The sequence below is a fragment of the Castor canadensis genome, chromosome 12 (genome assembly GCF_047511655.1).
Source record: "Castor canadensis chromosome 12, mCasCan1.hap1v2, whole genome shotgun sequence".
Taxonomy (NCBI): domain Eukaryota; kingdom Metazoa; phylum Chordata; class Mammalia; order Rodentia; family Castoridae; genus Castor; species Castor canadensis.
The window spans coordinates 74,599,653-74,612,790 of NC_133397.1; the positions used below are offsets into that span (position 1 = coordinate 74,599,653).

Below are 13,138 nucleotides of genomic sequence, written 5' to 3' on the forward strand. Positions count from 1 at the left end.
TAAATTAGATGGAGGCAATCATTGCATAAAGATGAATTTGAATTTTTTAAAGATTTCTCCACACTGTCATTTCAGTCAATTTTAGAAGTGCATGTTTGTTATTAAAATATTTGGGAATTTTACAGATATCTTTTTGTCATTGATTTATTAAATTCTACTATGATCTACAAACATTTATGATTCTCTTTCTAAATTTGTTAAGATACGTTTAATGACCCAAACTATAGTCTATTTTGGTGAACTTTCCATATATACTTGAGAAGAATGTGCATTCTGCTGCTTCTTAGTTATCATCTTGTAAATGTTAATTTGATCATCTATATCATTGCTGATTTTCTGCCTTCTTTTTCTATTAGTGACTCAGACAGGAATCTCTACTTTTAATTATGAATTTTCTAATTCTCCTTTTGGACCTATCAGTTTTTGCCTCATTTATTTTTAATGAACTTTTATTTTAGAATACTTTTAGATTTATAGAGAACTTACAAACAATAATACCCAGGGTTCCCAGTTTCCACCATTGCTAACATATTGCATTAGTATGACATATTTGTCGCAACTAATAAACCAATGTCAATACATTACTATTAAATTCTGTGTTTATCTGAATATTCTTAGTTTTTACCTAGCATCCTTTTTCTCATCCAAGATCAACATTACATTCAGTTGTCATGTCTTAGCCTACTCTAAACCAAGACAGTTTCTTAGATTTTCCCCTGGTCAGGTATTTTGTAAAATGTTCTTTGATTTAGTTTTGTCTGATGCTTTCTTCATGATTAAATTAGGAAGACCACAGAGATGAAATATCATTCTCATCACATTATATCAAAAGTACATGCTATCAGCATGACTTTCATTACCCATGTTAAGCTTTATCACATGGCTGAAGTGGCATTTATCTCAACTGTAAAGTTACTAACTCCCTTTCCATGCTGTATTCACTAAAGGAAAATCACTATGACAGTCACACTGAGAGGAGGAGAGTTCATGTTTCATCTTCTAAAAGTGTTGACACCCCAGCTACCATGAAGATGTCCGGTTTCCAGATCTTTGTTTTAATACAATTAGCCAATAAAAGGAACTTTTTTCTTTTTGTCAGTTTCTAGAATTTCTATTCATTTATACTCAAGTTCATTAATTCCTTGTCTTCATCAAGCCCACTAAATGCAACCTTTATTTCTCTTGCTTTTTTTAATTGTTAGCATTTCTTTATTTTTAATTATACTTTCCATCTTTCTGTTTTCATTTTTTAACTGTTCTTGTAAGTTATCTACCTTTTCCATTAAGGCCTTTATTTAAAATTCTGTATTTCCAACGTGTGTGCCATTTCTGAGTTTGATTCTGATTATTGCTTTGTCTCTTAGATGCATTTTATTATTGCTGTATTGTTTGTGTCTTTTTATATGCCATTTAATTTTTTTGTTGAAAGCCAGACATCTTAAGTATACAGTAGATTTTGAGGTAAATAATTTTTATTCTTGGAGTTGAGCATTCTTTTTCTTCTATTTGGCTTTTTGTGTGGCATGTTGTATTGAAGCTAGTTAGAAACTGTTCTAGGTTTGAGAGTTGATGTAGCTATTGCTATTCTCAGTGCACCAGGGGCTTCAAATATTCTAATGAGACCCTATGTTTCTATTTCTCCCTGAGGAGAAACCTGTGGTTTCCAGTTTTTCCCCAAATTTTCATTTGTTAGCTGCCCTGAAACTCAGTTTTCTTATGGCCTCAGTAAAAGTAATTAATTTGCAGCTTCTCCACATTTTTCCTTGTTGTACAGTTTTAAGTGGTGTTGTTTTCTGCTTTTCACACTTACAAATTGAAACTGGAAACCTTGTGTTATATTTCTTAAGATAAAAAGCATGACATTTCTGAGAGTGTTTGTTTTCCAGCTCCCAGTTATCATTGACTTGAGGAACCCAACTCTGAAGGCTAGACATTGGCTAGCTATTGAACAAACTGTCAATGCTTCCCTGGTGGACACTGAAATTCCACTAACCCTGGAGAGGCTCTCTGAGTTGCATGTGTTTGACTTTGGCCAAGAAATCCAGGATATATCTGGACAGGCTTCTGGAGAAGCTGCCTTAGAAACAATTCTTAAAAAGGTAAATATAGAAATATACATTTATTCTGAAATCAGTATATGTAAAACATAAGTATTCAACATAAAAATCACCAAGTTTTGATTATGTGGATGGATTTTCCAGCATTGCCACCTGCACCCTCTGATTTCCAGCCATTCCTCTGTTGTCTCTTACCCTTATTATTCATTATTATTATTGTCATTATAAATTTCTTCTTTCCACTTAGCCAACAGGAACATAATGATAGCAAGATTTGAAATATGCATACTTTTATAAAGAACCACATGCCAAGGAAGATTTTTTAAAGAAAAATACATCATTTTCCAAACTACCAGAGAAGTCTAACTATGTTAAATATTTTTAAAGGCATTAAGAAGATTTTCCTATTTACACTATCTCCTTACCCTAAAAATGCATGCATGCCTGCAAATTGCCTATAGCAAAGAAATTTTTTTCAGTTCCATTAAGCATATGATGGTACGGGAGGCACATCAAATTATGACATGTTATTCACAGGTATTACTATTAGTCAAATATAATTAAACAAAGCAGTGCTATCTAACCAAGAAAAGAATTCTAAGGGCAGTAAGGAGGAAAATGGGATAATTACAGTGTTTTCTCATTTCATTCACATGCATTTATTGAGAACCTAAACACACATGGATTTATATTTCCTAAAGCTTTAATTGTTTTTAAGGTGGAAGATTCTTGGAAAACAACTGAATTTGTCATTATTCCTCACCGTGACACCAAAGATGTATTTATCTTGGGTGGCACAGATGACATACAGGTGAGTAAATGGGTTACTGAAAATTTATGGTAAAAGTCCTGCCTATGTCTTCTAAATCATCTGTGAGAGATTGAGATAAAGAAGTGAAATATGAGTCACTAAATAAAAAAATAATTTGGAAAGCAAGAAATGAATGGTTGATATGAATGCTTATACATGAAATATTTAGCAAAGCAATAAAAATGGTACATATATTTAACAGTTGTAGTCCTATAGTTGAGAAACTTATAAAAATAAGACAATCGGTTATGGCTAAAGTAATCAGAGAATTCTTCCTAGATTAGATAAGACAAGCATAGTTGTAAAGCTGGGAATTGAGAGACACAAGAGAATAAAAGGCATTTCAAACCATTTCAATAAAGCAGAGAAATATAAATGAGCATTTCCTGTCTATAGCACACTCAGAAGTTAAATTCACTTTAATTTGTGGAAACAAAGAGAAAGTGGCCATGCTCTATCAGCCACAAAATAAGACAAATCAAACCCATGAGTTTGGAATATTCTTAGTCACTTAAAATCATATTTGTTTAACAACAGGTGTTGGGTATTGTGGCCCAACTGAAAAGGCAAAGCCATAGACTAAGGGTACATTAAAGCCAGAAATGGAAATAAAATTGTAGGTTGGAAAAACAAGACCAGACATCACTCTGGGCAGTGGATGGGAGAGCAACCCCAAAGAGAAGGGCAGTCATCATGAGCCAAGTAGTACCAGTGATGTGTTGTCTGCTCTGTCAGTAAGCTTATAATTGAAACAGACAATGAAGGACTTGGGGCATGGCTCAAGCAGTAGCACACTTGCCTAGCAACAGTGAGGCTCTGAGTTCAATCCCTAGTACCAAAAAAAAAAAAAAAAAACCCAGATAATTAAAAATTAAACCCTCCAGATTAACAGGCACTTTTTCTTTATTTTTTAAAAAAATTCATATATTTTGTGAGGGATACTGACTTGTGAAGGAGAGGAGTAGTAGGAAAGTGGTAGGATAACTGTCTCTAGTCATTCAGAGCTTGATATGAGTTCAATTTCATCTCCCTTGAGATAATTGAGAGAGAAGAAGCTAATTTTGAAAGTACAAATTATTTTGAGGCATGAAGGCCTGACTGGTTGACTAAATTATATAAAGAAGATGCCAGTTATCTAATAGTGGTAGAAGAGAAGATGGGGTTCAACCAAAAAAAAATCTGTGCCAATAATAATTATAAAAGCAACAGAGATTTGGCAGTCAGAAGTCTCCAGGGGGCTTTTGAGAGGACATCATAGAGGGCTATAAGCAGGGGAGATGAATGGGTAAGAAACAGTATAGGTGGAGCTACACTAGCCATCTGAAAAGTCAACCTTTAAATGGACTCTTGGGGTTGAACATCTGAGGCGTCATGGAGAGTGCAAACACAAGCACTGCACATATTTTCTTTCTCTTTTTTCAAAGGTCCTTCTCGATGACAGCACCATTAACATTGCAACCATTGCCTCATCACGTTATGTGGGTCCACTGAAGACTCGAGTGGATGAATGGCAGAAACAACTTGCTTTATTTAATCAAACGCTGGTGAGTTAGGGTAATTTCAATTCACGAACTCAGAAAATTAGCCACAGGACCTTAGAAATATTTGTTTCATCATTTAAATATTATATCATTTAGAAATGTAAGATTTCATTTTTGACATTTTATTACATTTAGAATATAAGGAAAATACTCATGATTGGGTTCTTCTTTACATCATTATACAACTTAATGTTATTACCATCATCCTTGTATCATTATTTTTATATAAAACAAAATATTACTAGTAAATGGTAATCAAACAATATATATTTACAGTCTCACAGTTTCTGTGGTCAGGAGCTCAGCCATAGTTGTTCTGAGTCCTCTACTCAGGGTCTCACAGACTTGGCTACAGTCAAGTTGTCAGTCAGAATGGTTTCACATCAGAGATTCAACAGGGAAAGGATCTACTTCCTGGCTTACACAGACTGTTGCAAGTAATTATTGCCTTGAAACTGTGAAACTAAGGGCTTCAATTTCTTGCTGGCTCTCAGATGGAAGCCATTCTGAGTACCCTAAATGTCCAGTGTTTCTCTGTGGACTTCTGCAAATGGCTACTTGCTTCATCAATCTAGCCAAGAAGAGAAAGCCACCCAGCAAGACAGACATTACAGCAACATAAATGCAATCATGCACAGCCTGTTATTTTTTTGCCACTTTTTGTGTGCCTAGAAGCAAGTCACAGGAGGCACCACATTCAAGGGGAGAAAATCCCACAAGGGTATGAGCACCACATCTCAGGGTCACCATATGTGTCTTGCCACAGCAACCTTACTGTTACTGGAAAAACACTGTGTTGCTTCTAGGTTTCTTGGAATTCTTCCTTGTGGTACATACCTCCCCTTTATTTTATTCTACCTCAGATTATCCTATAGCAAAACAAAGAACCCACTTACCCTGATCTCACTTTCTTCCCATCCAATCTGTCTCTTACACTTCAGATTTTTAGCTTGACTTAATAATATTTGAGTTTCTACATAGTCTAATGTAAAAAGTTTTCTGTGAAATAATAAAGTCGGTAAATAGGACAAGATCATTTGTCCCAATTTTGCTTCATCCTCTTCAATAAACACCACTCAGCTGACCCCGGCCAGCGTTTTGACTGATAGACGAGCCCTATGGAGGCAAGGACTATAGATCAAAGTTCTTTAAGCGCATCGTTTCATGAAGAGTCCTTAAAGGGAGCCAGGGAATTAATTATCTTAAATGTGTGAGTCCTGAGATAAACCTGGAAGTGGTTGTGACACTAGGCCTAAGCATGACTCCCAAATCTAGAGTGAGGAGTAAGAGGCTTTCTTGTCTTAGGCCCACACTTGTGACAAAAGAGGCACAGAGGAAAGGTGAGGTCTATGGACTTTAATTTCTGACATTGCAATTCTGATTTCTTTTATTAATAATAATTGTCTCTAAAAGGGGAGGCAATGAATGACTTTCTTCATCTTCCCAGTCTTCTTTACTTACATGCTTTGTCATGAGCAGGTTTTATGATTTTCATCTTCTTTTTAAAAAAAAATATTTTTTCTCTTTTTTTTTTCTTTTATTATTCATATGTGCATACAAGGCTTGGTTCATTTCTCCCCCCTGCTCCCACCCCCTCCCTTACCACCCACTCCGCCCCCTCCCTCTCCCCCCCCCTCAATACCCGGCAGAAACTATTTTGCCCTTATTTCTAATTTTGTTGTAGAGAGACTATAAGCAATAATAGGAAGGAACAAGGGTTTTTGCTGGTTGAGATAAGGATAGCTATACAGGGCATTGACTCACATTGATTTCCTGTGCGTGGGTGTTACCTTCTAGGTTAATTCTTTTTGATCTCACCTTTTCTCTAGTACCTGTTCCCCTTTTCCTATTGGCCTCAGTTGCTTTAAGGTATCTGCTTTAGTTTCTCTGCGTTAAGGGCAACAAATGCTAGCTAGTTTTTTAGGTGTCTTACCTATCCTCACCCCTCCCTTGTGTGCTCTCGCTTTTATCATGTGCTCATAGTCCAATTCCCTTGTTGTGTTTGCCCTTGATCTAATGTCCACATATGAGGGAGAACATACGATTTTTGGTTTTTTGAGCCAGGCTAACCTCACTCATAATGATGTTCTCCAGTTCCATCCATTTACCAGTGAATGATAACATTTCGTTCTTCTTCATGGCTGCATAAAATTCCATTGTGTATAGGTACCACATTTTCTTAATCCATTCGTCAGTGCTGGGGAATCTTGGCTGTTTCCATAACTTGGCTATTGTGAATAGTGCTGCAATAAACATGGATGTGCAGGTGCCTCTGGAGTAACAGTCTTTTGGGAATATCCCCAAGATTGGTATTGCTGGATCAAATGGTAGATCGATGTCCAGCTTTTTAAGTAGCCTCCAAATTTTTTTCCAGAGTGGTTGTACTAGTCTACATTCCCACCAACAGTGTAAGAGGGTTCCTTTTTCCCCGCATCCTCACCAACACCTGTTGGTGGTGGTGTTGTTGATGATAGCTATTCTAACAGGGGTGAGGTGGAATCTTAGCGTGGTTTTAATTTGCATTTCCTTTATTGCTAGAGATGGTGAGCATTTTTTCATGTGTTTTCTGGCCATTTGAATTTCTTCTTTTGAGAAAGTTCTGTTTAGTTCACTTGCCCATTTCTTTATTGGTTCATTAGTTTTGGGAGAATTTAGTTTTTTAAGTTCCCTGTATATTCTGGTTATCAGTCCCTTGTCTGATGTATAGTTGGCAAATATTTTCTCCCACTCTGTGGGTGTTCTCTTCAGTTTAGAGACCATTTCTTTTGATGAACAGAAGCATTTTAGTTTTATGAGGTCCCATTTATCTGTGCTATCTCTTAGTTGCTGTGCTGCTGGGATTTCATTGAGAAAGTTCTTACCTATACCTACTAACTCCAGAGTATTTCCTACTCTTTCTTGTATCAACTTAAGAGTTTGTGGTCTGATATTAAGATCCTTGATCCATTTTGAGTTAATCTTGGTATAGGGTGATATACATGGATCTAGTTTCAGTTTTTTGCAGACTGCTAACCAGTTTTCCCAGCAGTTTTTGTTGAAGAGGCTGCTATTTCTCCATCGTATATTTTTAGCTCCTTTGTCAAAGATAAGTTGCTCATAGTTGTGTGGCTTCATATCTGGATCCTCTATTCTGTTCCACTGGTCTTCATGTCTGTTTTTGTGCCAGTACCATGCTGTTTTTATTGTTATTGCTTTGTAATATAGTTTGAAGTCAGTTATTGTGATACCTCCAGCATTGTTCTTTTGACTGAGTATTGCCTTGGCTATTCGTGGCCTCTTGTGTTTCCATATAAATTTCACAGTAGATTTTTCGATCTCTTTAATGAATGTCATTGGAATTTTGATGGGAATTGCATTAAACATGTAGATTACTTTGGGGAGTATCGACATTTTTACTATGTTGATTCTGCCAATCCATGAGCATGGGAGATCTCTCCACTTTCTATAGTCTTCCTCAATCTCTTTCTTCAGAAGTGTATAGTTTTCCTTGTAGAGGTCATTCACATCTTTTGTTAAGTTTACACCTAGGTATTTGATTTTTTTTGAGGCTATTGTAAATGGAATTGTTTTCATACATTCTTTTTCCATTTGCTCATTGTTAGTGTATAGAAATGCTAATGATTTTTCTATGTTGATTTTATATCCTGCTACCTTGCTGTAGCTATTGATGATGTCTAGAAGCTTCTGAGTAGAGTTTTTTGGGTCTTTAAGGTATAGGATCATGTCGTCTGCAAATAGGGATATTTTGACAGTTTCTTTACCTATTTGTATTCCTTTTATTCCTTCTTCTTGCCTAATTGCTCTGGCTAGGAATTCCAGTACTATGTTGAATAGGAGTGGAGATAGTGGGCATCCTTGTCTGGTTCCTGATTTTAGAGGGAATGGTTTTAATTTTTCTCCATTAAGTATAATGCTGGCTGTAGGTTTGTCATATATAGCTTTTATAATGTTGAGGTACTTTCCTTCTATTCCTAGTTTTCTTAGAGCTTTTATCATGAAATGGTGTTGGATCTTATCGAAGGCTTTTTCTGCATCTATTGAGATGATCAAGTGGTTTTTTTCTTTGCTTCTGTTAATGTGGTTTATTACGTTTATTGATTTTCGTATGTTGAACCACCCCTGCATCCCTGGGATGAAGCCTACTTGGTCGTGGTGAATAATCTTTTTGATGTGTTGTTGAATTCGGGTTGCCATTATTTTGTTGAGGATTTTTGCATCAATGTTCATTAAGGAGATTGGCCTATAGTTCTCCTTTTTGTAGGTGTCTTTGCCTGGTTTTGGGATAAGTGTAATACTGGCTTCATATAATGTGTTTGGCAGTTTTCCTTCCCTTTCTATTTCATGGAACAGTTTAAGGAGGGTTGGTATCAGTTCTTCTTTAAAGGTCTGATAGAATTCAGCAGAGAATCCATCAGGTCCTGGACTTTTCTTTTTGGGGAGACTCTTGATTGCTGCTTCAATTTCATTTTGTGTTATAGGTCTATTCAGGTGATTAATTTCCTCTTGGTTCAGTTTTGGATGATCATATGTATCTAGAAATCTGTCCATTTCTTTAAGATTTTCAAATTTATTTGAATATAGGTTCTCAAAGTAGTCTCTGATGATTTCCTGGCCTTCCATGGTGTTTGTTGTTATCTCCCCTTTTGCATTCCTTATTCTACTAAGTTGGGTTTTTTCTCTCCTCATTTTAGTCAGGTTTGCCAGGGATCTATCGATCTTGTTTATTTTTTCAAAGAACCAACTTTTTGTTTCATTAATTCTTTGTATGTTTTTTTTGGTTTCTATTTCGTTGATTTCAGCTCTTATTTTTATTATTTCTCTCCTATTTGTTTTGGGATTTGCTTGTTCTTGTTTTTCTAGGAGTTTGAGATGTATCATTAGGTCATTGATTTGGGATCTTTCAATCTTTTTAATATATGCACTCATGGCTATAAACTTTCCTCTCAAGACTGCCTTTGCTGTGTCCCATAGGTTCTAGTAGGTTGTGTTTTCATTTTCATTGACTTCCAGGAACTTTTTAATTTCCTCTTTTATTGCATCGATGATCCACTCTTCATTAAGTAATGAGTTATTTAGTTTCCAGCTGTTTGCATGTTTTTTGTCTTTACTTTTGTTGTTGAGTTCTACTTTTACTGCATTGTGGTCAGATAGTATGCACGGTATTATTTCTATTTTCTTATATTTGCTGAGGCTTGCTTTGTGCCCTAGGATATGATCTATTTTGGACAAGGTTCCATGGGCTGATGAGAAGAATGTATATTGTGTAGAGGTTGGATGAAATGTTCTGTAGACATCTACTAGGTCCACTTGATCTATTGTATATTTTAGATCTTGGATTTCTTTATTGAGTTTTTGTTTGGATGACCTATCTATTGATGATAATGGGGTGTTAAAGTCTCCCACAACCACTGTGTTGGCGTTAATATATGCTTTTAGGTCTTTTAAGGTATGTTTGATGAAATTGGGTGCGTTGACATTGGGTGCGTACAGATTGATGATTATTATTTCCTTTTGGTCTATTTCCCCTTTTATTAGTATGGAATGTCCTTCTTTATCTCGTTTGATCAATGTAGGTTTGAAGTCTACTTTGTCAGAGATAAGTATTGCTACTCCTGCTTGTTTTCGGGGGCCATTGGCTTGGTAAATCTTCTTCCAGCCTTTCATCCTAAGCATATGCTTATTTCTGTCGGTGAGATGAGTCTCCTGTAAGCAACAAATTGTTGGATCTTCTTTTTTAATCCATTTTGTCAAACGGTGTCTTTTGATGGGTGAATTAAGTCCATTAACATTAAGCATTAGTACTGATAGGTATGTGATGATTCCTGTCATTTAGTTGTCTTAGTTGTTTGAAGGTTTGATTGTGTGTACCTAACTTGATGTTACTCTTGCTTTTTCTTATCCTGTGGTTTGGTGCTGCCTGCCTTTTCATGGTTAAGTTGGGTGTCACTTTCTGTGTGCAGGATCCCTTGCAGAATCTTTTGTAATGGTGGCTTTGTGGTCACATATTGTTTTACTTTCTGCTTATCATGGAAGACTTTTATTGCTCCATCTATTTTGAATGATATCTTTGCTGGGTAGAGTATCCTGGGGTTGAAGTTATTTTTATTCAGTGCCCGGAAGATCTCATCCCATGCTCTTTTTGCTTTTAATGTTTCTGTTGAGAAGTCTGCTGTGATTTTGATGGGTTTACCTTTGTATGTTACTTGTTTTTTCTCTCTTACAGCCTTCAATATTCTTTCCTTAGTTTCTGAACTTGTTGTTTTAATAATGATATGTCGTGGAGTAGTTCTATTTTGATCTGGTCTGTTTGGTGTCCTGGAGGCCTCTTGCATCTGTATGGGAATATCTTTCTCTAGATTTGGGAAATTTTCCGTTATTATTTTGTTGAATATATTACGCATTCCCTTCACTTGCACCTCTTCTCCTTCTTCGATGCCCATGATTCTCAAGTTTGGTCTTTTGATGGAGTCAGTGAGTTCTTGCATTTTCTTTTTACAGGTCTTGATTTGTTTAATTAATAGTTCTTCGGTTTTTCCTTTAATTACCATTTCATCTTCAAGTTCTGAGATTCTGTCTTCTGTTTGTTCTGTTCTGCTGGATTGGCCTTAAAAAAAATATTTAAAAGAACTAGGTAATTTAGACAAAAGAAGAAAAAAACTTGGAGTGGTGGTGTGAGCCTAGTCCTGGGTACTCAGGAAGCTGAGGAAGGAGGAGTGTGAGTCTGAGGCCAGCCTGGGAAATATAGCGAGACCTGGTATGTGTGTGACTGTGTATCTGTGTGTCTGTGTGTCTGTGTGTGTTTGTGAGAGAGAGAGAAAAAGAGACCCTGCAGACGTTTAGTTATAGTTACTAATCTGGCTACCTCTCCATTCCTTCAGATTCCTTTACGTAAGCATTCTCCTCCCACCAAGAATGTCTCCTCTGGGCATTTTAATCATGTCTCCCTGGATCCATTCTGGTCACCACACTCACCAGACTCAGTGGGATCAAATCACTCTGAGGTGAATCTTGGGCCTCTTAAGGAAACTTCATTTCAAAGGACTTGTGAGGAGCCGTAAAACAGCCCCAACTGAAAAAGATATAGTAATTTCCCATGTGACAATTTTTAATGTACCCATAGGCCTTCAAGTTGAAAGTTAAAGCTTGGTAATGCCCATATTTTTTTCCTAGGATGAGTGGCTGAACTGCCAGAGAAACTGGCTCTACCTAGAAAGTATTTTTAATGCCCCTGATATTCAGAGGCAGTTGCCTGCAGAGGCCAAGATGTTCCTTCAGGTGGATAAGTCATGGAAGGAAATCATGAGGAAGGTGAACCGGCTGCCTAATGCTCTTCGAGCTGCCACTCAACCAGGTATAAAGCAAACTTTATTTTTTTTTAATTCATTTTTTTATTGTTTTATTATTCATATGTACATACAAGGCTTGGGTCATATCTCCCCCCTGCCCCCACCCCCTCCCTCTCCCCCCTACCCCCTCAATACCCAGCAGACTATTTTGGCCTTATCTCCAGTTTTGTTGAAGAGAGAGTATAAGCAATAATAGGAAGGAACAAGTGTTCCTGGTTGAGATAAGGATAGCTATACAGGGAGTTGACTTACATTAATTTCTTGTGTGTGTGTGTGTGTGTTAACTTCTAAGTTAATTCTTTTTTTTTTATTCATATGTGCATACAGGGTTTGGGTCATTTCTCCCCCCTGCCCCCACCCCCTCCCTTACCACCCACTCCAACCCCTCCCTCTCCCCCCTACCCCTCCAAAACCCAGCAGAAACTATTTTGCCCTTATTTCTAATTTTGTTGTAGAGAGAGTATAAGCCATACTAGGAAGGAACAAGGGTTTTTGCTGGTTGAGATAGGGATAGCTATATAGGGAGTTGACTCACATTAATTTCCTGTGCATGTGTCTTACCTTCTAGGTTAATTCTTTTTGATCTCACCTTTTCTCTAGTTTCTGGTCCCCTTTTCCTATTGGCCTCAGTTGCTTTTAAGGTATCTGCTTTAGTTTCTCTGCGTTAAAGGCAACAAATGCTAGCTAATTTTTTAGGTGTCTTACCTATCCTCACCCCTCCCTTGTGTGTTCTCGCTTTTATCATGTGCTCAAAGTCCAATCCCATTGTTGTGTTTGCCCTTGAACTAATGTCCACATATGAGGGAGAACATACGATTTTTGGTCTTTTGGGCCAGGCTAACCTCACTCAGAATGATGTTCTCCAGTTCCATCCATTTACCAGCGAATGATAACATTTCGTTCTTCTTCATGGCTGCATAAAATTCCATTGTGTATAAATACCACATTTTCTTAATCCATTCGTCAGTGGTGGGGAATCTTGGCTGTTTCCATAACTTGGCTATTGTGAATAGTGCCGCAATAAACATGGGTGTGCAGGTGCCTCTGGAGTAACCTGTGCCACAGTCTTTTGGGAATATCCCCAAGATTGGTATTGCTGGATCAAATGGTAGATCGATGTCCAGCTTTTTAAGTAGCCTCCAAATTTTTTTCCAGAGTGGTTGTGCTAGTTTACATTCCCACCAACAGTGTAAGAGGGTTCCTTTTTCCCCCGCATCCTCGCCAACACCTGTTGTTGGTGGTGTTGTTGATGATGACTATTCTAACAGGGGTGAGGTGGAATCTTAGCGTGGTTTTAATTTGCATTTCCTTTATTGCTAGAGATGGTGAGCATTTTTTCATGTGTTTTCTGGCCATTTGAATTTCTTCTTTTGAGAAAGCTCT

The 13,138-nt window shown here is 37.0% G+C and overlaps 1 protein-coding gene across 1 annotated transcript in view; it reads left to right on the forward strand.

Moving 5' to 3' along the window:
- Positions 1 to 13,138, forward strand: part of Dnah6 (dynein axonemal heavy chain 6) — a 260,955-nt gene that overhangs the window by 81,996 nt on the left and 165,821 nt on the right. The window contains exons 19-22 of the mRNA XM_074050092.1: positions 1,887 to 2,099; positions 2,776 to 2,868; positions 4,293 to 4,412; positions 11,580 to 11,760. Coding sequence (XP_073906193.1) covers positions 1,887 to 2,099; positions 2,776 to 2,868; positions 4,293 to 4,412; positions 11,580 to 11,760 — 607 coding nt within the window. The remainder of the gene's footprint in view (positions 1 to 1,886; positions 2,100 to 2,775; positions 2,869 to 4,292; positions 4,413 to 11,579; positions 11,761 to 13,138) is intronic.